At 39.8% G+C, this 23508-nt stretch overlaps 2 protein-coding genes across 10 annotated transcripts in view; both read right to left on the reverse strand.

Moving 5' to 3' along the window:
- Positions 1–4075, reverse strand: part of KCTD7 (potassium channel tetramerization domain containing 7) — a 29335-nt gene extending 25260 nt beyond the window's left edge. For 3 of the 4 annotated variants that reach the window (XR_013348280.1, XM_077836759.1, XM_077836758.1), the window contains exons 1-3: positions 3990–4060; positions 2685–2788; positions 1300–1441 (exon numbers count right to left, since the gene is read on the reverse strand). The gene's annotated coding sequence lies outside the window, so the exon portion shown is untranslated. Of the gene's footprint in view, positions 1–1299; positions 1442–2684; positions 2789–3989 lie in introns of all 4 variants that reach the window. The other variant, XM_077836756.1, reaches the window with a different exon arrangement.
- A 4632-nt stretch (positions 4076–8707) lies between these two features.
- The window catches only part of TPST1 (tyrosylprotein sulfotransferase 1), a 59640-nt gene continuing 44839 nt past the window's right edge, over positions 8708–23508 (reverse strand). For 2 of the 6 annotated variants that reach the window (XM_077836484.1, XM_077836483.1), the window contains 3 exons: positions 19441–19491; positions 10757–10804; positions 8708–9310 (listed from right to left, as the gene is read on the reverse strand). In XM_077836484.1, coding sequence (XP_077692610.1) covers positions 9142–9310; positions 10757–10804; positions 19441–19491 — 268 coding nt within the window. In that variant the 3' untranslated portion in view covers positions 8708–9141. Of the gene's footprint in view, positions 9311–10756; positions 10805–14437; positions 14514–19440; positions 19492–23508 lie in introns of all 6 variants that reach the window. The other 4 variants (XR_013348246.1, XR_013348245.1, XR_013348247.1 and 1 more) reach the window with 4 other exon arrangements.

A 23508-nucleotide genomic window follows, 5' to 3' on the forward strand; every position in this document is an offset into this window, starting at 1 on the left:
ATCTTGTTATGAAATAAAGACCTATTTTTAATCTAATACAATTGATACTCAAAAGTCACGTGCACTGCACCCCCCCCCCCCCAAAATGCACATTAACAAGAGTGTTCAAGCAAAAAATAATGTTGGTAGTGACTCCTTCAATGATAATTTCTTCACATGCCTAAAACTGCATGGTAGCTTGCAAGAGCCTTCAGCTGCATGGTTACATCTTGCACTGTGCCACAGAAAGATTTTCAATCTTATTTACAGGTAATGTATTATTTATAACACTGCCATTTGAAAGCCAGTGCTTTGGCTGCTATATTCCCAGTTCTTATCTCACAGAAGCTGAGATAATAATGTACGGTTATTACTGATAAGCGATAATTATCCACATTTCTCCAGGGACTCCCAAATCTTTCAGATCATTGGAGTTTGTTTTGAATTAACAAAATTCAGATTCTATATGAATGTCACATTCAGGGAGAAAGAATGAATTTTGGATAACCATGGAATATCATAATCTGTGAAGTACCAATAGTGACAAAATCTCATTAAAAATTCCCTCTTTCCAATAAAGTAAGGCTTTGAGAAGAAGGAGTTATTAGGAGTGTTTCTCTGCAACTTCCCTACTCCATCTCCAAAGGCCTTTAATCAACTTTTATCATTCAAACTTTATAAGAAAAAAAATGTTAGAAAGAGAAAAATAAAAGTATGCTTCTATCCAGACATATAATAGCAATCCAACAGTGACAGTCCATCTATCCGTTATTTAAGGATCAGCTTTCACTTGTCAGTCAAAGGAAAAATTGGTAGAACCTATCCCAGTTGATTCTAATCTGGTAAATACTGATATTACCTTAGTCCTTGTTACTTAGTTATAGGATTACTCACAGCGATAACATTCAAACTTTGAACTCAATTTTGAAACTTGGGCACCTATATTTGAGAGACTAGTTTATGTTTATTTCCATTCTGCCTCTAAAATGAGTATTTAATATGCTTCCACAGGATCCTGTTTGACTGCCCAATTATGGAATTTGGTGTTCTCATTTAGGCACCCAAGTTTGAAAACTTTGGCTACAAAACTAGCATTTCCATTTGAACTTTCCAGCAATACAATTGCCTCTATAATGAAGCTCAGAGTACATCATCAGAGCCCAAGAACAAGGATTTGTAATAACATTTATTTTATCTTTTTTAAAAGGTGAACAGATTGATTTTGTTAGTAAGATGCTTCAGTCATTAGTAAAAGAAGATGAATACTCAAATAAATGATCAGAAGAAAAAAATTAAAATTATATTCTTATTTTGTTTAACCTGAATTTTGATGTTCATTTATAGGCAGCTGAAGTTATTCTCTAAACCTGCTTCATTTCCTGCTCGCCCTCAGATACCCCTGCATGCAATGGACTACTGACATCACTATCACTGTTGACCAGCACCGGAACAAGAAGTCTGCCTAAAAGAAAAAAGATAAGCAAATCTTTCTGAGTGGGTGGTTCCACTTTCTGATTCTCAGGCACTAATCCAATGCTCTTGTGTTTGGGTTCACAGAAGCGCAGGGGAATAAGTAATTTGCTCCCAAACTCCTCCTCCCTTCAAAAAATCCTGCTTTTCATTATTTTAAAAAAGTATGTTCACATTAGGTTTTGTAAATCTTTTTTTTTTTTTTTTTTACATTAAAAAAACAAAATTTGGACCTAAATTAAGTAGCTGGGGCCCCTTTAATTTTTCTAGAACATCATACTAAGGCCAAATCTAGAAAAGAAAATGAATGGAGACACTTCCTTAATAGGATGTATCATTCTTCTAAATTAGACATCAGATACCTTAGACCCATCTAATAATCCAATTATAAAGAAATATCCTCCCAATTTACAAACTGCTGTTCTACTTAGTGGACAAGATTACTTCCCCATAACTTGTTAACTGACATTTTTCCCCTAGATATGTTTTTTTCCTTAATCTCAGTTACTGAATGAGCCTGTTTTGCTAGTTTTGTTTCATTCTCTAGGGAAGACAACATGCCTAGTACTGTCTCACCTTCTATTGTAACCCAGATTGAAGGAGGAGTATGTGTAGTGTTTCATACAAATGCTATCACAATTGCTGTTTTCTCAGCTCTTTTCAGATTGGTTTAATTAACTGCTTCTGAGGCAGAGTACTCCAGAGATGTGGTGTCAGTGAAGTTATGTACATGAAAAATGACATAAACAATGTATAATCCAGTATCATTTGTGAAGTTAACACAAGGGATCAGTTAGCCTGTTTATTTTACAACCCTATTTCCAGAGCACTGCTATTCAAATGTAAAAAAGTATTCTGTGCTGAATTTTAAGAGGATTTAGAAGATTTCAAGGGAACCTTGGTTTTTGCAGGGACAGAATGTTGTGCATGGCTGAACAGCAGCCTACTGGAAGATCAGGAGTAACATTCGAAATGAATCCCATATGGTCAAGGGTTTGTGTGTACTGAGCGGAGAAGAGAAATTGGGGAAGAAGAGTTACCTTAGTCTGAGAAAGGAAAACTGCCCCCAAACAAGAGAGAGAATATTCTCAAACAGCAAAAGAACCCCTGACATGTGGTAAGCAGAATGCTACAAATCAGTTTAACATGTCAGTAATATAACTGATTGTAAATGTAAAGGCCTGGGTACATGAGACATGCTTAGCAAAAGACAAAAGGGTATCTTGCACACATACCATTAATTAATTCTGTCTGGTTCGACCAGAAGGAACAGTTTAAAACAAAAGACATACTGTGTAGGTGGATATGACTGGAAGCAGCATCACCAGCAGTAACAACCCTAAGTGGGAAATTGCATTAGAAGTAGAGGTTATCCAAACTAACCAGAGGATGCCAGAGAACAGATGAAGTCTGCCTGTGTGTATTGCCCATTCTGCATTTGCTGACAGTAACACTGACTAACACCAGAAGCCTGCACATTGTCCCCTTCAAAAGCTCTTCCTACAAAACTATTTTTCTCACCTGACAGGTTGGCACTTGCAGTCTTCAGGAGCAGCGCTATTTGTAAGAATGGGCCAGCATACTGCGACAACCATTCTTATGCCACCTGGTGGCAACAGTCCAAAGGAACCTATTTTTATTGGTTTCTAAAACACCTGTTGCAGCCCTACCAGGCCTTTTCGAGGGAGCGTTTCCCCACTTGCCAGGTGGTAATTTTAAGGCAGTTTTGGGAGTACTGCTCTCAGCTAAAAAATTTTGCTGTGCATTTCAATTAGACCTATACAGTTTCCATTTTGATTTTGTCTCACCCTATTGCAACTTTCCTCACTTAGATGCTTGGGAGTGACAGCTTTTTAAGAACCAAAATAAACAGCTACCTGCCAAAACGACATCCATCACCACAGTGTGTAGGTGTCTACCCATGGGCTGCCGCCCCCCCCCCCTTTTTTTTTTAAGCCATTAGAAAAGCACTCCTGGATCCACCCATCTGGCTGCAGGCATCCCACTATCACAAGGGAGAAAACATCCCTGGTAAACGACTCGGATTACATCCAGGTGGAGAAAGGCACTCAGGGCACCACAGGGGAAAAAACCAAACCCAAGTATATGCAGGTGAATAGTGACCCTTATGCAGCGGGCTGCAGCTGCAAAGGTCCCTGCTCCAGGCTTTGGGGACGGGAGGGGAGACTCTGCCCAGGCCGCCAACCTTTCAGGAGCCCTGTCTGAGGGCGCCCAGCTAGAAACCCCCCGCACCCACCGGGGCTGGTGATGTGCCTTGGCTGTCTGCTCGGCTGCTACAGCCCCGGGGTAACGGCCAGCCCCGCACTCCCGAGGCTGCCACAGCCCCTGGTGGGGGAGGTCGGTGGGGGTGGGCACACGCGTCCCCCCGCCCCCATGGGGACCCCGGCTGGGCGGAGACGGGCTGGGCAGAGCCCGGCGGCGCCCCTGCCCGGGAAGCCCCTCCCCCAGCGAGAGCCGGGGGTGCCCCTCGCCCCCCAACGGACGGGGCGGCCACCGCCGCGCGCGCCCCTCCCCCTCACCTGCGGTGGCGGCTCCCCAGCTGCGGAGGCCGTCGAAGGGATGCGCAGCCCCGCCCCCGCCTCGGATGAGCCGCAGCCCCGCCCCGTGCCCCTCGCTCTACGTGCCGCGTCACGCGCTCCTCCGGCCGGCCGAGCGAGGGCAGGGCCGGAGGAGGGGGCGTGGCCTGTCCCCTGACGGGCGGGGCTGGTCGCGTGCCGGGATTGCAGCCCCTGGGAGCTGGCTGCGTGCCGGAGCCCCCTTCCTGCCCCTGGAATGGGGGGTGCGGGGGCAGGGTCTCGCCCCATCGCTCACGTGCCTCTCTCAGCGTGTGGGCGGGGTGGGTTTCGCTGCAGAGCGCGCTGAGGAGAGGTGTCGCCCCCAGGCACCACGGAGGGAAGTAAAGCAAGGAGAAAACCCAGCCCCAGGCCGGGAGCGAGCCCTAAAACGGCGCTGCGAAACAGAGCCGGGGTAGCAGCCCCGTAATACATTTTAAAAAGCTGCACCTGCGCCTTGCTTTACCTTGCCTGCCAGGTGGTTGACCATTGGCTGCTTACCGCTCTTACCCACCATCCTGCTTTTCCATCTTGGCTAACAGTCAGTGCCTGTGTCAAGCTTTCCACACACCCATATTGTAGACTTACAGTTTCTTAGCTATGATTACATTTGCATGATAAACTGGATTTCAAAATACGATTTCAGCTAGCCTTTTCAAAGTCCCCCTAGGCGGAGAGGCATCTGAAAGTAACATGAAGTAATAGAAGCACAACTAAGGTGACAAATGGAAGACCCTTATTTACAGCCTTTAAACATTTTAATTGGACACAGATTGATGATGCGCATTGGGCTAAAGGCTGCACCTACCCCTTTTTTTTAAAGAATGTAATCTGAAGTCCAGACAAAACATAGGTGACCGTTTATGTTCTCTGCCAATGTGCTTTAAAAAGTAGGGTTGAGAGGGGGTAGACGGAGTTGGCATTACTAATAGACTGCTCTAAATCCATGGTACGCCCACATCTTGAATACTGCTTGCAGATGTGGTTGCCCCATCTCAAAAAAGATATATTGGAATTGGAAAAGGTTCAGAAAATGGCAACAAACATTACTAGGGGTATGGAATGGCCGCCAGATGAGGAGAGATTAATAAGACTGGGACTTTCCAGCTTGGAAAAGAGACGACTAAAGGGGAGATGATAGAGGTCTATAAAAACATGACTGATGTGGAGAAAGTAAATAAGTGTTATTTACTCCTCATAACATAAGAACTAGGTGCCACCAAATGAAATTAATAGGCAGCTGGTTTAAAACAAACAAAAGGAAGTTTTTCCACACCACACACAGTCAACCTGTGGAACTCCTTGCCAGAGCATGTTGTGAAAGACAAGGCTATAATAGGGTTCAAAAAAGAACTAGATAAGTTCATGGAGGATAGATCCATTAATGGCTATTAGCCAGGATGGGCAGGAGTGGTGTCCCTGGCCTCTGTTTGCCAGAAGCTAGGAATAGGCGACAGGGGATGGATCACTTGATTACTTGTTCTGTTCATTCCCTCTGGGGCACCTGGCATTGGCCACTTTTGGAAGACAGGATACTAGGCTAGATGGATCTTTGGTCTGACCCAGTCTGGCTGTTCTTATGCTCATTTAGCACCAACTGTGGTGATGCATTTTGTGCTGTGATCACCTGTCCACTAGGAACTTGCATTGGCTGAAACCATCACCTCATTTCAAACAGGCCACCAAAAAGACAGCAGATGCGAACAATGGCCATCCAGTCTCAACCCCAATATTTAACAGTCCCATCTCCAGTAAGAGAAAGTGCAAGACCTTTACATATGACAGTTATACGCAGGCATATAAAGGATCACTTGCAATAAGTACAATATTTACAAGTCAAATGGGGACAGCATCTTTTGTGTAAGAGCTTTTTTAAATAGCCATCAGGTAGAGTCAAACATTCTACATCACTCACTGCATGGTTAATGACAGCTCTTTCATTCCAGGCCACAAAATATTTAGACTGAACAAATACAAAATGGGGAATAACTGGCTAGTATACTGCTGGAAAGGATCTGGTGGTTATAGTGAATCAAACCTGTCACAAATTGAATATGAGTCAGCAATGTGATGCAGTTGTGAAAAAGGCAAATATTCTGGGGGTGCAGGAACAAGAGTGTCATACATAAAACACAGGAGGTAATTGTTCTGCTCTACTGCGCACTGGTGAGGCCTCAGCTCAAGTACTGTGGCCAATTTTGAGCACTACACTTTCAGGAAGATGTGGACAAATTGGACAGAGTCCAGAGTATAGCAACAAAATTATAAAAGGTTTTTAAAAAACCTGACCTATGAGGAAAGGTGAAAAAAACCTGAGCATGTTTAGTCTTAAGAAAATAGGACTGAGGTGGGACCTGCTAACAGTCTTCAAATATATTAAGAGCTGTTATAAGGAGGCTGGTGATCAATTGTTCTCCATGTCCATTGAAAGCATGAGAAGTAGTAATCAGCTTAATCTGCAGCAAGGGAGATTTAGGTTAGGTAATAAGAAAAGCTTTCTAATTATAAGGATAGGTAAGCACTGGAACAGGCTTCCAAGGGAGGTTGTGGAATCCCCATCATCGGACGGTATTTTTTAAGAACAGGCTATATGCAACCACCTGTCAGGCATAGTCTAGATATACTTGGTCCTGCCTCAGCACAAGGTAATGGACTAAAACTAGATGACTTCTCAAGGTCCCTTCCAGCCCTACGTTTCTATGAATAAGCTATTAAAGGCAAAAGGAATTGAAGAAAAACATACAAGTCAAACATCTGACAATATAGACTAGTATTCATTATCTGACCAATGGACACCATGTAATGACAATGTTTACAGTTATACATTTTTAGCTGTAAATGATTATGTTTATATAGCATTTCATTCTAAAAGTTCCTAAATCAATTCATGTGTTTAAACTGACAATAAACATATGTCATGGATCACTGCTCTGAAGTACATGAACTTGGGTGTAATGCAGCAGTTATAATACATACCAGAACACTGCAAAATAAATAAATAAATAAATCTGTTGTTGCTCGTGAAAGGAGGAAAAAAAAATGTTGCGGCTAACATCAGAGGGCTTTTGTTCCAGAAAAGACTAATAGTTTTATAGCAATATGAAAACAACAAAGACCATTTTCAAGACAAAACTGGTTTTATCATTGACTTTGCTAATAGATTGTTGAGACCCAGAAATTACAAAGCTGCACTTCTCTATTCTGTCACTAGGGGATGCTCTGTGTTTTCTTTGGCTCTACTAAGCTATCAGGAACAGAAGAATTTTCCTTGCACATCGAGCATAGCAAATTAACTCAACAATTGTGAAAGAAACATGTCTCATTCCTTGTTTGCATCTATAAAAATGTCTTTCAATATAGATTTTTAGAAAGTAAGACTAGATTCCATTTTAACCAATTCAAATTGAAATTACTTGCACTGCAGTAAAAGGAAAGGAAACTCCCTAAACTGCCAATAAAAATAAAAAATAATTAATCTGTCCCTGTCGGTCACAAAAGAGGGAGAGTTAGGCTAAATAGAGAAAAATTCTGATGAGAGCCCACAATAAATATTTGAGGAAAAGAGTGAAGATGTCCTCAAACTTTAAAGCTTCAGTCAATTGACCAGGAAATAAATTAGTGGACAAAACTCCTTTGAATAATCATTCTTAAAATACTTTGCCAGACAAGATTTGATGACAAATCATCTCTCTATTTTTAGCAGTATAATTTACATTTCAATACTTTATGAACAAAAAGTTCAAAAGCAAACGTGTTTTCGGATTTCCCTCTCTCGAGGCAAACTGCTAATGTTCAAGGGACAGTGTCATATTTGGTAGACTCAAAACTTGATCTACCTCTTTTGTTGTAAATTTGTTTGCAAACCCCATGTTATTCCTTCATTGCTTTCCTCTTTCTCCTCAATAAGAGCTGAAGCAATGGTCTTTTTCTACCAAGGAAACCCCAAGCCAAGTGTCCCCAGCAATCTTCTATTGATAACCCAGGGTGCAAATGCATGTGAAATGCAGGGAAAACATTGTCTAGCAAGGAAATAGTGGGTTACTTTAAATAAAAGAAAAAATATTTTCAAAATGATGACTAATGCCTTGACAGAGTCCTTTAAATATTCTGGTGAGACATTTATAATTTTTAATAAGCAGCTGTAACTGTAGTACAAAGATTCTCCCACTCAGCGGTCACACAACCACCAAGATGACTTCCTCCGAGTGGGAAAAAAAGTGTAAATGACATTTCAGGGGTTCTTGAATTATTACGAGTGGAGAATAATAGCTTTATAGAAGACAGGTATTAAACTGTTTATTAGAGGAATCTTTGCAAAGAAAATAATTTATTAAGTAGGTTAAATAAGTATCTACTAGGGTCTTATTAGCTTAGCATCCCTGTGCTAAAATCAACAAACAAGCTAGCTCATGCTGGAAATTTAGAAAAACGGAATTTACATATGTGGAAACAAAATTCCATTATATTAGGTCCCAATCTAGCAAATCTCCATGTGCTTAACTTTAAGAACATGAGTACTCCTACTGGTCACATATTAAAGCTAAGCACATACATAAATGTCTGACGTTTCAGGGCCTCAGATTGTATCTTTCATTATTACAGCTATTCACCTGAATGGTACAGTAACACCTTGTTTCTGATAACTTCAAGTTAAAAGCTACATTAATAACTCAAAACAAAAAAAATCACATTTAAAGCATTTATTTTGAAAAATAAAATACAAAAGATCACTGCATTGTAAATGTACATGTAATTTATCAACATCTCAGAAGTGATTTTTTAAATAATTAAAAGATAGATATTTAACAATTCCCACGTCAATAAAATTGAAACAGGCACAACTGTTCTACCAAAAAAACCCACAAATTAAGACAAGCACAGGCCACTTTTACAAAATTTCATACACTTAAATTCGAAATGTTTCACAAACCATTTTTACAAACCCTTTAAAATTAAGGTCTGGAATTAAACAGAGATATAGACAGAATAGCAGTTTCAACATAGGCCAGATTTTGCTTTAATTTCATTTTCAAACTGTAGAAACAGTTGTATAAATGTAACACAGTACTACATCATCATCAGTGAAAGTGTTCACCATATCAGAAAAGTGCTTTTATTGTTACAGGTTTAAGTTCACAAAAAAACAAAAACAAACCACCAAACAAAAACAAAACAAAACAAAAAAAGCCCCAAACAAAACAAAAAACACAGTCTGAAGGCAAATGGGAGAAGATTCTGTAAAAAGCAGGCCATGAGCGGTACACCTCACTGATCTCGGTAAGACAGTCCTTATAATGTCATGTCAAAGAGAAAATAATATTAAACAAGTTAGAATTTGTGCACTCATTTTGTTAAAATTCATTTTGCAGCCCCATACATTTTCACAAATACAAAGAATAATTCACAGATGGAATGGCAACAATCTCAACTGGTCCAAAATTACCATCCAAGCTAGGCACAGCCACTTTTAAACCTTTCCTTCAACCCCATATGGATATTTTTAAACGATGAAACCTTGTCAGAAATAAGTCATTTGTAAGGCAAAGACACTGAAAAACTTTATCTCTGTATAGTTTCAATAAACCCTTTAGCTACATGGTGCAAATTCTTTTTTTATTATTAACTTTCTCTTCCATCACAAATTGACAGTGAAATTGCTTCTGAGGATGCTTTCAAGGAGATTTTGCTGCTTTGAAATGTAAAAAACAGCACTAAATCAAACTCCAGTGCCAATTATTTATGAAAGTAAAATTATCTGAGACATAAAAGTTTTAAATGTTTATCTTATGTAATACTAAATGAATGCTTTCCACATAGATTTCTAAATTAAGTATGTTTCCAAACAGAATTTATTTCTTTATAATGCAACTTAATCCTTTTATGTACATATGTTATTTGTTATTTATTTATAACACTATGTTGCCTTGGTTTAATTTAAGAAGGATGTTGCATTTTGGTGGGCACCCAGAATATTTTAAGCCAGGAGTGCCCTAAAAATAAAATCATTATTGATTATAGCATTAGCAGTAATGCCTTCACCATTCACCAGTGTCCCAGTACAAGTGCACTAAAATACGCATTCCATATCCTGGTTTGGTCCACTGACAAAGAAATGCAATTTTCCTGATTCAGGATGTATGGGACACTATAGGCAAAAAACATATGGTTAGCTTATTTTTGGTTACATCTTATCCCCTTCTTTCGCTAAAGAAGTGTCTTTAAAAATATAAAAAGCTTATTCTAAAAACCTTTGTCTTGTTAAAAATGCCTTTCAATTTGATGTACAAATGTCACCTGTATATTAATTTTAACACAAATTAAAAATATGAAGATCTACTAAAAAGTGCCAAATAGTTTGCTCATTTTATATCTTCCTTTGTACTTCCAGCTGTACACACAATGCAGAGAAATCCGAGAATAGAGAAAATGGTTTAAATTCAGAGGTGATATCATGTACGATTGTCTAGCAAGCCTGAAATGATGTAACTTACACTTTTTCAACTCTTCACCACATTGAATTATACCAAATTGACTCATATATATTACTTCTGAATCTGGACTAAATACATTCATCTATTTCCCACCCAAAGCCCCAAATATATTTATGCAGAATACAATTTTCCACTCTGAAGCTTCCATTAATGATCTGAGATTTTAAAAAAAGATCACAATTAACCAGATTAACTGAAATAACTGGAGCAGATAAATAACCTTGTAATACTCCATATTATTACCTTATGTGCAAGGTAAGTCCATCAGATATTCTACTCCACTGGTTCTGTCTGTTAAAGAAAATATATACATATCTTAATATAAACTGCTACCACCCATGAAAACAAAATTAGTTATTTTCCGTAACAAAATAAAACTATCACTAATAGTGCCATTTAGTTGTTTGGTTCTTTTTATTATACTCAAGACTCAATCAACAGAACAAAATATTAAGTAGTAAGACTAATTTAATAAAAGCAATTTCAACTCCAGCTTCATATTTTCCAAAAGGGAAGCAATCATATATATTTTATAATTCTTTTAGCATGTACTGCCCATGCAACATACTAACTCTACTGCTATATCACAAAGGTTATTTTATGCTCAATGTTGTTGTAGCTGTATTGGTCCCCAGATATGAGAGAGACAAGGTGGGTGAGGTAATATCTTTTATTGGACCAATCTTTGTTGGTGAAAGAGACAAGCTTTTGAGCTGCACAGAGCTCTTTTTCAGATCTGGGAAAGGTACTCAGTGTTACAGCTAAACAAAAGGTGGAACAGATTGTTAAACATAAGGAGATAACACATTGCAAAAAACTATTCAAACTGAAGTGGCAATTAAAACCTCTGCAGTCATAGGGCAAAGAAGAGTTACTGGGCTGCAGACTGTTGTAATGAGACATATAACCAGTGTCTCTATTGAGACGATGATTTTTGGTGTCTAGCTGAGTTATGAATTTAAACTCCCAGGCCTGTCTTTTGAAGGTATTATGCGGGTTTCCTTTAAGGATGAGGAATGAGAAATCAGATTTGAAGTGATCATTTTGTGAAAAGTGTTAACCTACAGATGATAGAAAAAACGATAAAAGACAAAAATACCCTGAGTTTATTCGGTGTGTAGTGAGCGTCTCATTTTACCTGCACAGTAGCTGGGCCATTTGACGCACTGGATGAGGTACAACACATGTTGCGATAGACATGTGTATGACCCATGGATTTTGAAAGGTATATTGAGGGGCTGTATTGATCATTGCAGCAGTAGAGATATGGCTTTAGGTTTTGCAATTGTTATGGCACCATCTGGTGCCACTATGAGTTGGCGTGTTTTGGTCTGTGGGGAGATTGCTTCAGACGAGGAGCTTAGTGAAGTTTGGGGGTTGTTTGAAGGCCAAAAGAGGGGGTTCAGGAGAGATTTCTTTCAGGATGTGGTCCCCATCAAGTATGGGTTTTAATTCTTAGCTGCTAACTCCATATGCATTCCAGTTTGGGGTGATGAGTGACAACTTGGGGTGTTGAGTCATTTTTCCCCCCTGTATTGAAGCAGGTTTTCTTGGGGAATTAAGGTGGCCTGTTCCAAGATGCAATCTACTTCTCTAGTGGAGTGGGCTTGTTTGGTGAAGACAGTTTTAAAGTGTGTTAAATTGTGTATCCAGGACTTTCTCCTTGGAGCATGTTCCAGGGTATTTGAGTACCTGGCAATAGATGATAGATTTTTTGCTGTGTTTGGGGTGGTTGCTTGATCTGTGGAGGTTAGTGTGGTGATCCATGGGTTTCTTGTATATAGTTATCTGTAGAGTTACACTGCTGAAGTAGATTGTGGTGTCTAGGATTGTGCTGCTGTGGGAGTGTTCTAAAGAGAGTCTGATGGTTGTGTGGTAGCGGTGGAAATTGTGGTAGAAATCTATGAGGGTGTTTAGGCTGTCTGTCCTGAGGATGAAAATGTCATTGATTTATCTCAGATAGATCATTTGTTTCATGTTGCATTTTTCTATAAATTCTTCCTTGAGTTGGCCCAGGAAGAGGTTGGCATATTGGGACACCATCCTAGTAACCATGGCTGTTCCCATGGTTTGGACAGAGAGTTTGTTGTTGAATGTAAAGTTGTTAAGGGTGAAGAAGAAAAGGATGAGTTTAGCAATGTGTTTAAAGTAGATATCTTAATGTTGTCCATTGTCTTACAGATATTTGAAGCAGCCATGGTGAGGGATATTGGTGTATAGGGAGGCGACATTCATAGCGGCAGGTATGGTGTTCTGGGGGAGGTTGTTGATGGTGTGGAGCTTCTGGAAGAAGTCAGTCCTTTGAGTAAAGAGTGGTTTGAGGATAGTTTATATGAGTCCTGATATTCCTTCAGTAAGAGTGCCATGGCCAGATATGATGGGTGTGACTGGGTTCCCTTGTTTGTGTATCTTGGGAAGCATGTAGAATTACCTGGTGTGGGTTTGTGGGAGATGAGGTGGTAGAGTTTGTCTTGGAGTTGTCCGGGGAAGGATTTGATGATATCCTTAAATTCCTGTGTGAATTCTGATGTGGGGTCTTCTCTGAATTCTTTATGGTAGGTGGTGTCGGAGAGTTGCCAGTTGGCCTAATTGATGTAAGTCATCACAATTGAGAACTACAGTGACATCCATTTTGTCTGCTGGTTTGATCACTATTTAGTGGTTGGCTTTTAGGGACTGCACAGCTGTCCTCTCCACAGTGGAGAGATTGTGGTGGATGGGTTGTTTGTTAAGAATGTCAGAGTTGATTTTTTTTCTGAAGTAATCAATGTAATGGTCAAGTATGTGGTAGAGACCCTGGATTTTTTTTTTTTTTTTTGCTTTCTTCTGCAGAAGGGGAATGGGTCACTGGCTGGTTTGAACCAGAGTAAATGGTGGATTCTCTGAAATTGAAATCTTTAAGTCAAGATTTGAGGACTAAAGTAACTCAGCCAGAAGTTATGGGCCAGATAAATCAGGTTCTGGGGCCTGCAATGTGCAGGAGGTCAGATTAGATGATCATGATGGTCCCTTCTGGCCTTAAAGTCTGTGAATCTAAGATATTACCTCATCCACCTTGTCTCTCAAGATTTTTTTATGACTTCAGTTTACATGTTTTTCTCTTTTTGGAGAAACCCAAAACTATTACTTCTTTTTAAATTAAGCAGATTTAAATGTAACTGTATCAGTTCTACTACTAAGAATTAGAAGAGTTCCATTTTGAATACTGTTTAACCATCTCACTTGGAACACAACAGACATTTGCTGCAAGTTAAGGACCAAATTCTGCTGACTTAACACCAGGTCAATTTTTTTAAAATAGGAATTATTTATACTTTAAATAACTGATATTGTAGGCTTCAGGAAACATGAAAATGTAGAGTTTATGAAGCACCATGTCTATTTACTGTGCTCTATGAAGTATTTTTTAAATAGCTTAACTTCTGCTATTCAGAAATTCAAGAACAAACAGGTAGGTACTACTAACTTTTTCTTTCTTTAGACACAACATGTACTACATATACTAAAACTACACATGGAACATTGTAGCTTAACAAGCCTTTGTCATCATTTGGTTCTATGAAATAACCACTGCAAACGTCTTCAAATCAGTTTGCCGAAGTACTACTGCTAAAAATCAGACATTTAAATAATTTTTCACCTTTAAGCTGCATAGACACTTTGGCCAGCAGTTGAGAACTGAGCAATACCGTGAATACTGTGAGCAACAGCACATTTAGCTTAGTGGTGTCAGGTTCTTAATGGCTTTATATTAGCTAAGCACAGCTTGCAAAGCATGAACACTAACTGTTCAAATGTCAGAACAGGCAAACACCCAGTAAGAGAGCAAAGCCCAGGTTAGAGATGGCACACAAAGAAAGTTTATCAGAAAGATTCAAGGTGCCCACAGCTAAGAGTTTTATGCTCTGAAAACATGAAACAGACACCACAGCTACTCTACTTTACTGGTCCACGTTCATTTTATCTTGCCACGGGACTTCCTTTCTACTGTCTTCTTTGGCTGGAACAAAAGAAACCAATTTTGGTTTTTAAATAAAAAAATATTTTTAATTTGAACTGATGGGGCAAGTCGAAAGGTTTAATTTTCACATGTGAAATTCTTCTGTGTATTTTCCTGAATCTCTAGTTTTAACATAGCGAGAATAATTAAAAGTTATCCTTAAGAAAAATAGTTTGTTCCTATATTTTTGGATATGGAATTACAAAATGTGCCTATTCTTTTATCCTGAGAGCATGACAGTGAAAAATGAGTAAATTTTCTGAAAAACTGGTTGCAAACATCACATTAACCTTCCCAATGACCTTAAGAGGTAAGCAAGTAAAAGCTTTTTTTATCTGGCATGCTGGGGCAACGGAGGGTGCCAGTAAGTGAAAAATTCCAGTTAACTAAGAGGGAGGGAGTTTGGGTGCAGGAGGGGGTGTGGAGCACTGGATCCGGGCGGCACTCACCTTGGGCAGCTCCCCGGAAGCGGCGACATATCCTTGCTGCTCCTAGGCAGAGGTGCGGGTAGGCAGAACCATGGTTCCCGGCCAATGGGAGCTGCAGAGCCAGCGCTCGGGGCGGGCCGGGGACAGCACACAGAGCTGCCTAACCACACCTCCGCCTAGGAGCAGCAAGGACATGTCATTGCTTCAGGGAGCCACGCAGAGCCAGGTAGGGAGCCTGCCAGCCATGGACAGCACGTGAACCGCCAGCTGGGGGAGACTAGCCCCTAGCCTGCCCCTTCGACCTGAGGCCCTGCCCCTTCTATGCCCCCCCCCCCCGCCAGAGCCTAGGGCCCCCCACACCACACTGCAGCTGCCAGCCCCCACCCCAGGCTAGCGCCCCATCCCCGGAGCACTAGCGCTGCAGCCGCAGCCTGGAGTGCTGGGAGGATGGGTGCCATGGCCCCAGCCCCGCCCCAGGCCCAGGAGGGCAGGCGCCATGGCCCCAGCCTGAGCCGGGGCCATCGCACAGGAGCACCAGAGCTGCAGAGTGGCGCACTGGGGGTGGGACGTGGGTGGGGCCACACCTGGCTGTTTGGGAAGGCACAGCCTTCCCCAAGTATGATACCTGCTACCCACGCTGCTGGCCCCGCACCAACTGAACTATAAACCGAACTTACAATGAAGATCAGAAATGCTGGTTTATAGAGCTTTTCGGTTGGTAGAGTGCTGGATAGCTCAGCTTTTCCTGTATATTATTAAAAACAGGAAAACTCAGTAAGAGAGCAAAGTGACTATGTCCTAACTACCAGTGCCCCACTATTCCACAGGGTCACAATACCCCCTCTAGAGCGCTGGCTCCCAAGCTTTTTACTAAGGACACCCACCAACTGCAATTTGTCTATTTTTGTGACCCTCCCAGGGTACAAATTAATGGGGGATCTCCAAAATCACAGACCACCGTCCTCCTCCTCGCCCTGCAAAGGGGACACAGAGCCTGCAGCAGCTCCCTACAACCTGGCACGACAACCTTAATCGTGGCCCAGGTGGAGGGGGATGGAGAGCAAGTCTGCTCCACACTCACCCTACAGTGGCAGCTTCATTCATACGAAGCTGGGCCCAGCTCCCCATTCTGGGCATTGTGACCAGGCATGCAGGGTCAGGTTTGACTCAGCCACCCCTCCACCATGACTGGGCCAAATAGACATGGGGCTACAATCACATGAGCCCTTCAGGTATGGCTGGGCCAACCCTGTGTGGCGCAGTGACCCCGTGCGCCAGATTGCAATGCCCAGAGCAAGGCCCAACCACGTGGGATAGGAGCCACAGCTACAGGGCAAGTGCATGGCAAGCTCACTCTCCAACCCCCTCCTCCTAGCACTGGACCTGAGACCCATCTAGAACCTGCCCATGGCCCACTGTTGGGTCACAACTCACCACTTGAGAAATACTGTTGGAGTGAAATGAAATTTCATAAGCACATTGGGCTGAACCAATGTCCTGTGTGCACTCAAACTTTTTAAAATTGCCACTTATCTGACTGACATTAGTACATATTATCTTATGGCATCAGTGTGAGGAAGGGGGAAAAGATGAAGTGTTTAGTGAGTTACCTAATTACCTGGTCCTCCCCAAATATGCAATTCTGCATGGCTCCCAGGTTCTTAGAACCACCATTTTTGTAGTAATGCTAACCTCAAGAAATCAAAAATCATGACTTGCACCCCTCAAAATGAGAGATTTTTACAGAAAAGATTATAGTGTGTTTTTCCAGGCTGTCTTGATTTTTGAACTCCACTTACCCATCCCCAATGCGTGGGGGCATGACAATTAATGTTGGCCATTCTGCCAAATGTATTGGCCCCTGCTGCAGGAGCTCTCGGCCTCAAACATGCCTGCCCCAACCCCAGCAATTAATCTTGTCCCCCAACCCCACTACAAGTTGCTCCCCCCCCACCCCCAGCACCCACCCTATCAGTCCAGCCCCCTTCATTCAGTTCAGACGCCCATCCCATCAGCCTCCACCCCGCTCAGTTCAGCCCCAAAGGCCCCATCAATTCATCTCCCACCCCTCCAGGACTATTCCTCTCCCGTTTTTATAGGGCAGAATCACATTAACATTAGATCTTTTTCAATTTAACTTTTGTATTATTCTAATTAATTTTTCATGAACAAGCCCTAAAACAACAACAACAACAAGCACTTCCAGCCTTTGGTATCTCAAGCACTTTGTATATAGATACATCACCAGAAGTGCTGCCTACAGGGGTCCTACCCTATAATCTTCCCTCATGTAACTGTCATTAGGAATTTTACCTAGGTCAGGACTGAGCTCATAATTTGTATGCATTCCTACAAACAACAACATGATCAATTTTTGTTTTCAATCCAACCTTGTAAAATTCTCACTCGTCAGGGACAGTGTTTTGTTTTCTTTTGGGTTTGTTCTGGTTTTGTAAAACAGGCAAGTAAAATATCATTAATATGTTTACTATCTTCATGGTAAAGGTGAGTGAGCATGTTTTGCTCCTGGGTGAGAGAATCTGCATGATGCTTTTTCAAGGCCAGATTAACAGAATAGAACACGGCATTTAGATGCAGTCTTCTTCTCTTTTTTGTCATTAGAGTCCCATATTAAAAGCAATGAAAAAATGTGGTTGATAATTTTATAACATGTACATTTATTGTAAATAATTCCTCAGTGTAGATTCATCAGTTGAAAAAATATATCTGTTTGACAGATTTATATTGCTTAGTTCTTTAAAACTTGTTTGTAGTCACAAGACATCTACATATTAATCTAATGGCATTCTGAGAATTAAGTCCTACTTTCTGTTTGATTAAAAGTAAAGGTCATTAAATTGTTATCAGAAGACCAGTAATGATACCAGCAACAGAACCCAGAGTTTGAGATGCCACACACAGAGATCGAAAAAAACCTTTGTTGGGTTTATATTGATACCAATCCTAGATCAGGTGCTCTCTTGGCAATTTATGTCTGAAGGACCTCAAGTCTGTTATTGAAACAACAAGGAAATACTTTCTCTAGTTATTATTGCTCACATAGCCCCTATTCTAACTTCTTCAATACCCTTTGGGACAGGACTGTGCCACGAATAAGCATCACATTATTAGTAGTGCTTAACAAATAATTATATTACTATAGAATAGAATACACCTGACTACTTTGAGGGGATAATCCCTCCCCCCACCAAATAAATACATTTAATTGCATTACAAGGTCAGCAAAACTCCTTGAACTAGTTAGCCAATGAGAATAATGTATCTTAATGTACCCAATATTGAATTATAATTAAAGTTGTGAAGTAGATTAACTAGTTCAATGTTCTTAGTAATTGATGAGATAATCTATCTTTACTGCCCAGGACTGAACTGCTTTCCTGAAGTGTGCCAGAACACTCTGGAGATAGCCATGCTATCTGTTCTGTACTTGATGTAGAACGTTTCAGAACAAGGCAACAGATAGCAGATTAAGTTTCTTTACTACCAACAGTAATACACAACATTCCATTTAGAGGTATTTAGAATGAAACAAAGTTCAGATCTGAAGTTTCCCAAGGTTCCAGGAATGTTTGGATCTAGCACTGTGTCTTGGACTCCTGTCTCGTTTGGATCTAGCATGCTACATTCCATATCAGAGATGCAAACAGGCTCAGGAATAGTGTGGGGATGCTAGGACTCTCTAGGGCCTTGTCTACACTGCCACTTTACAGCGCTGCAATTTTCTCGCTCAGGGGGGTGAAAAAACACACTCCTGAGCGCTGTAAAGTGGCAGTGTAGCTACTGCCCTCTTGGGGTTGTTTTTTTACAGCGCTGGGAGAGCTCTCTCCCAGCACTGGTGCCATGACTACTTAGCCAAGTTGAAGCGCTGCCGCACCAGCGCTTTAACATTGCTAGTCAAAACGTGCTCTAGAACTGTGAAGGAGGAGAGCAATGAAGGTCTCAAGCTCCGTGGGAAAGCTGCTAGGCACACAGTTTTCCTATCACCCACTAGCAAACAAGACATCAAGTAGAAAAAGTAGGCCTGGAACTAAATATTAGAAGTAGGATACAAGAAGGCCCCAGCATGGAAAGGGGAAAGAAATCAAATTACTCTAGACAGTGGGACAAACTATATACAATGCCCAGTTTATGCCACATACTTCATTAATTCAGATTAGGAAGTTCTCTAAAGAGAAGCAAAATGTAATGCCCTGTAAACGCAGATCATTCAAGCATTCTTTCAGAGGGAAACAAAGCACTATGTGGCTTCACTAATCTGACCATTATTAGAATCAACTTCTGTCATGTAAGGCCCACCTATTCATAGGAGGACATATTACCTATGACTCAACCATATATAATTGCACTTAAATGCAAAAATCAGTTCTCTATAAAGTGATTGTTAATAAAGTTGTCTGTCACATCTCTCTCTCTCTCGCACTCGCACACTTTCACCATATCACTTCACCAGAGAGAAGGAATACAATCCAATACTGTACCTGTGGCATTTCTTTAAGAAAATCAGGAAGCTGAAATTCACCTTTATAGACCTGGGGGGAAAAAAAGCATAGTAAAACTTTAAACAGATGCTTTCATTATGTTATGTTCAAACTGCTAACAGAAATTCTGTTCAATAAAAGATAGGTTAATCTGGGTCATCTGGAACTAGTCATGCTAATCAGACATGCCTGGAGCACGGAGCATTGATTTAAATCAACTATTTTAATCAAGATTTAAATCAGCAAACAGGAAACCGTGATTTAAATTTACTGTAATCAAGTTTTGCATTTGTACTTTTTAGCTATTTTCCTTAAAAAAAAAAAAAAAAAAAAAAAAAGTTGAGTCCCATGGGTTGGTAACCACTAAAACATTGATTTGCAACTAAATATAGCCCTTACACTAAATTTAGGCTTCTTTTAAGAACTAGTAGATTTCATTCTCACAACTAGTTTTTATTCATAGATTGGAAAAGGAAAACAAGTTTTCCTGCTTTTTCAGCTCCCAATTGGTTTGTTATTTTTGAATGTAGTAGTCATTGAACCTGAAACTGAATATGAATAAACTGAAGTGAAGAAAATATTCTCTCTGAACCTCCAGAAGAGGACACTCCTGAGTAACTGGCTTAGTACTTCAGTAAACTCTGATTCTAGATGTTTAGTCATGAAGTTCAAACATGTACTTGTTAATATTTTATATTTAAATAATTTTAATGATTATACTAAATTTAAGCCTTAACATGGATTGTCAAGTTCAAATGTAATTTTAAATTGTTTATTTAAAAAAATAAAACTATAAAAAACTGATTGTATTTTATCTTTTAAATCATTGATTTTTATCCATCAGGTTGTGGCACTTCTTATTCTAAAATTCTAATTTTAATTCATTATTGAGAATGTGTGTTAGTCTGATCCAGTTCTACACCTTTACATACATTCTCCAGCTTATAACTCCATGATGCCTACAAAAAGCCTGAGAACAGTTAAGCTGCTGATGCACTGAGACCACAGCCTATCATGCTGACCAATATTGTAGCATTTTCTTGTGCTCCCCAATATGTCTCTACCCATCTGTTATTTCGTATTTTACACTTAGCCTGGAAGCTCTCGGGGGCATGGGTCATCTTTGCGTTACATGTTTGTACAGTGCCTAGCACAATGGCAGCCTAGTCCATGACTAGAGCCCAGAGGCACTATGGTAATACAAACAATAATGTCACATATTGACTGACTGTTCTGTTAGAGTGAGAAGTAAATGGCATTTAATGCAATTTTTATTTAAGAAACATGCACTAGGTTAATACATGGCAAAATCTTATAACTTACATTACATTTGAAGTTTTCTCAGGGTACAAATTATGTTTGATGCAAGTCCGATATACCGTATTCACTATATATTAAGTATATACTAATATAAGACTTTTCTGTTTTCATAGAGAAACAGACTTTTGGAATTTAAACCTCTACACTATGATTAAGCTTCATGACCATTAGCACTGTTAATGGAATAGTTCAGTGTAACAAACGCCCTCATTTGGTCTTCTGAAGTTAAATATTTATAAACTCACCACAAAACAATCTATTCTCCAAAGTTTACTAAAACGTCAGTGTATGAATAGAATTTGTAAGGAATAGTTCCAACTCTTTGGGGCTTAATTACAGTTTAGAATTAAGGATGGCTTTTACTGCATTTGGTGCACCTTCACAACAGCTTACATAGGAACTAATGCTTTCCATGATCAACAATGCTTTTCAAAAGCATCAATTCCTGCAATTCTCAAATGCAGATGTTTAGTTCCTGTAATGTTTGTGAAGGGGGTGGGTGGGTGGGTGGGTGTGTGTGTGTGTATCCAGAAATGTCAGGAGCAGACAAGCATATTTAGTATGAAGATACATAATTTGTATGATAATTACATCAGATGATATCACACAAAAAAGTACCACTTACACAAACAAATACTGTCTTTTTTAAGTCCCTCTTTCCTTACTATGTGGTGTCATGCAAAAATCTCTCCAAAATTAAAACCAATGACTAATTACTGACTTAAAAAATAAGAGGAATTTAGTACAATTTGCAGCAGGTTATCCTGACATGGCTAATATTGAATAGACGGATCTTGTCTCTACAGAATTGACAGTTTATCTTTTCTGAATGGGAGTCTAAACTAGATAAAGTCTGCAGTATCTTACGCTGATCATGAGCTCAGATTAGGAGCAGAATGGTCTTAAATAATTACTATGTCAGTACATTGCAGTGGCCTGGTCTCTGAAGCTGAGTCAGCTCAGAGTTTCCTGTCTACAAAATAATTCACCCCAAATATGACTGCAACATTAAACAATATGATTCATTTTGAATGGCCTAAGCACGCTGGAAGCTTTCACTACTCTATTTCTACAACTAGACTGGTTAAACACATGCAAGGACCCAGACTTTATTAAAAATATAATCAGGGAGCAAGGAATCATCTATATATGTTGCAAAACCTTAGAAGTTGTTATCTCAAAAGAAGTGGAGAAAAATAGAAGAACAATGGTGATCCACGATAGACACAGCTCTCATTCACATTCTTGAAGCCATTCCCACAATAACCATAGCTTCCCACAATAACGTTAATGAAAGCTTCATTGGTCAAAAATTCAGTGTGTGGTCAATGAGATCCCAAATGTATTGTAAAGTTCAGCAGACTACTTCAGATTTTTATCTTTTAGTTAAGCTGTTAAAATGAAGCTCATCTCTCCAGACAGCAGCTAAGAAGGTGATGCATCAACAATGTTGACACATTAATACTACGAACAATTTATTCACCTATCCACAACATGAAATCATTTTGGCTAATTTCATATCCATGAAAGAAAATGAACTCCCCCAGAAGCATTAGGCTATGAAGTCCCATATTAACGTGAATTTTTAGTAGAAGAAAACATAGCTCATGAAAACAATACAGAGATTTGTTACATCAGTCAAAATTAGCAACAAAGAGGAAAAGACTAATAGCCAAAATGATCAGCTCAGTTATTTCTAAAATGCCCAAATACTAATTAACTCAGTGTACTGAGTTCGTGTGAGGTACTAAATATTCCAACCTGCAAGTTAAAAAGTCGACATAGTCCAAGCACCACTATGTTACTCAATATTTGTTTAATGAAAAGGAGCCCATCGAAACAGGATTAATAATAGTGTTGGGTCAGGATTTTAATGCAGATATAATTCTCTCCCTGTTATATTTTGCAATGTTTTATTTGGTCAGTTCAGTGTACAATGTTAAAAACTTGACAAAATAAAATTCTCATGCAACAGAGATACAGCAGCAGATTCCTGGAAGACAGCTGTGCAGTTATTCACATACTACCAAAGACAAATCCATCTCAGATAGTATTTTAATATTATGGCAGGATCAAAGGTGCAACAAAGCCTCTAGTCACACAGCATTATCAATTTTCCATAAGCATAATTGGGTACAGCAGATCAGATTACTGCAGATAAGAGTGATATTGTAATTTGCTACATGCTTCATTTTTGTTATGTAGATACTGAAGAAAAACTACTTTTGGTTCAGACAGACATTTTAAAGATTCATAACCTAGGGGATTCTTTGCTCCCATCTGTCATGAACAGTCAGTTTCCGATCATGTGAATTCTTATCCACAAAACAGATAATCTAAACCAAAATGCCCATGTGATGTTACACAAAAAGCACCAATATTGCAACATAGTCCAAAATATGATGCAAGAGGAGATTTGATTAGGAGTTTTTAAAGATTAGGAATTTGGGAGGGTTTTTATATATTAAGCTCTTTCATATTAATACATACACTCTACAAGCCAGACAGCCAATAAAACAGGATGAATCCTGTATTTCAACACTTGAAGAGGTAGTGCCGAAAAGGAACTAGAGCTGCAAGATTTAAACAACACTTGTAAGTATTAATTTTTAAAAAGTTAGTTTATGCAGAACCTGTTGCCCTGAACAAAGTTACCTTCTTAAGTCAGGAAGCTTATCTAGATATCATTTTCTCTCCCCCTAGAGGTTTGGTTAAAGACCTTAAAACTATGGACACCTATTATAAACT

Source organism: Eretmochelys imbricata, chromosome 17 (genome assembly GCF_965152235.1).
Source record: "Eretmochelys imbricata isolate rEreImb1 chromosome 17, rEreImb1.hap1, whole genome shotgun sequence".
Lineage (NCBI taxonomy): Eukaryota > Metazoa > Chordata > Testudines > Cheloniidae > Eretmochelys > Eretmochelys imbricata.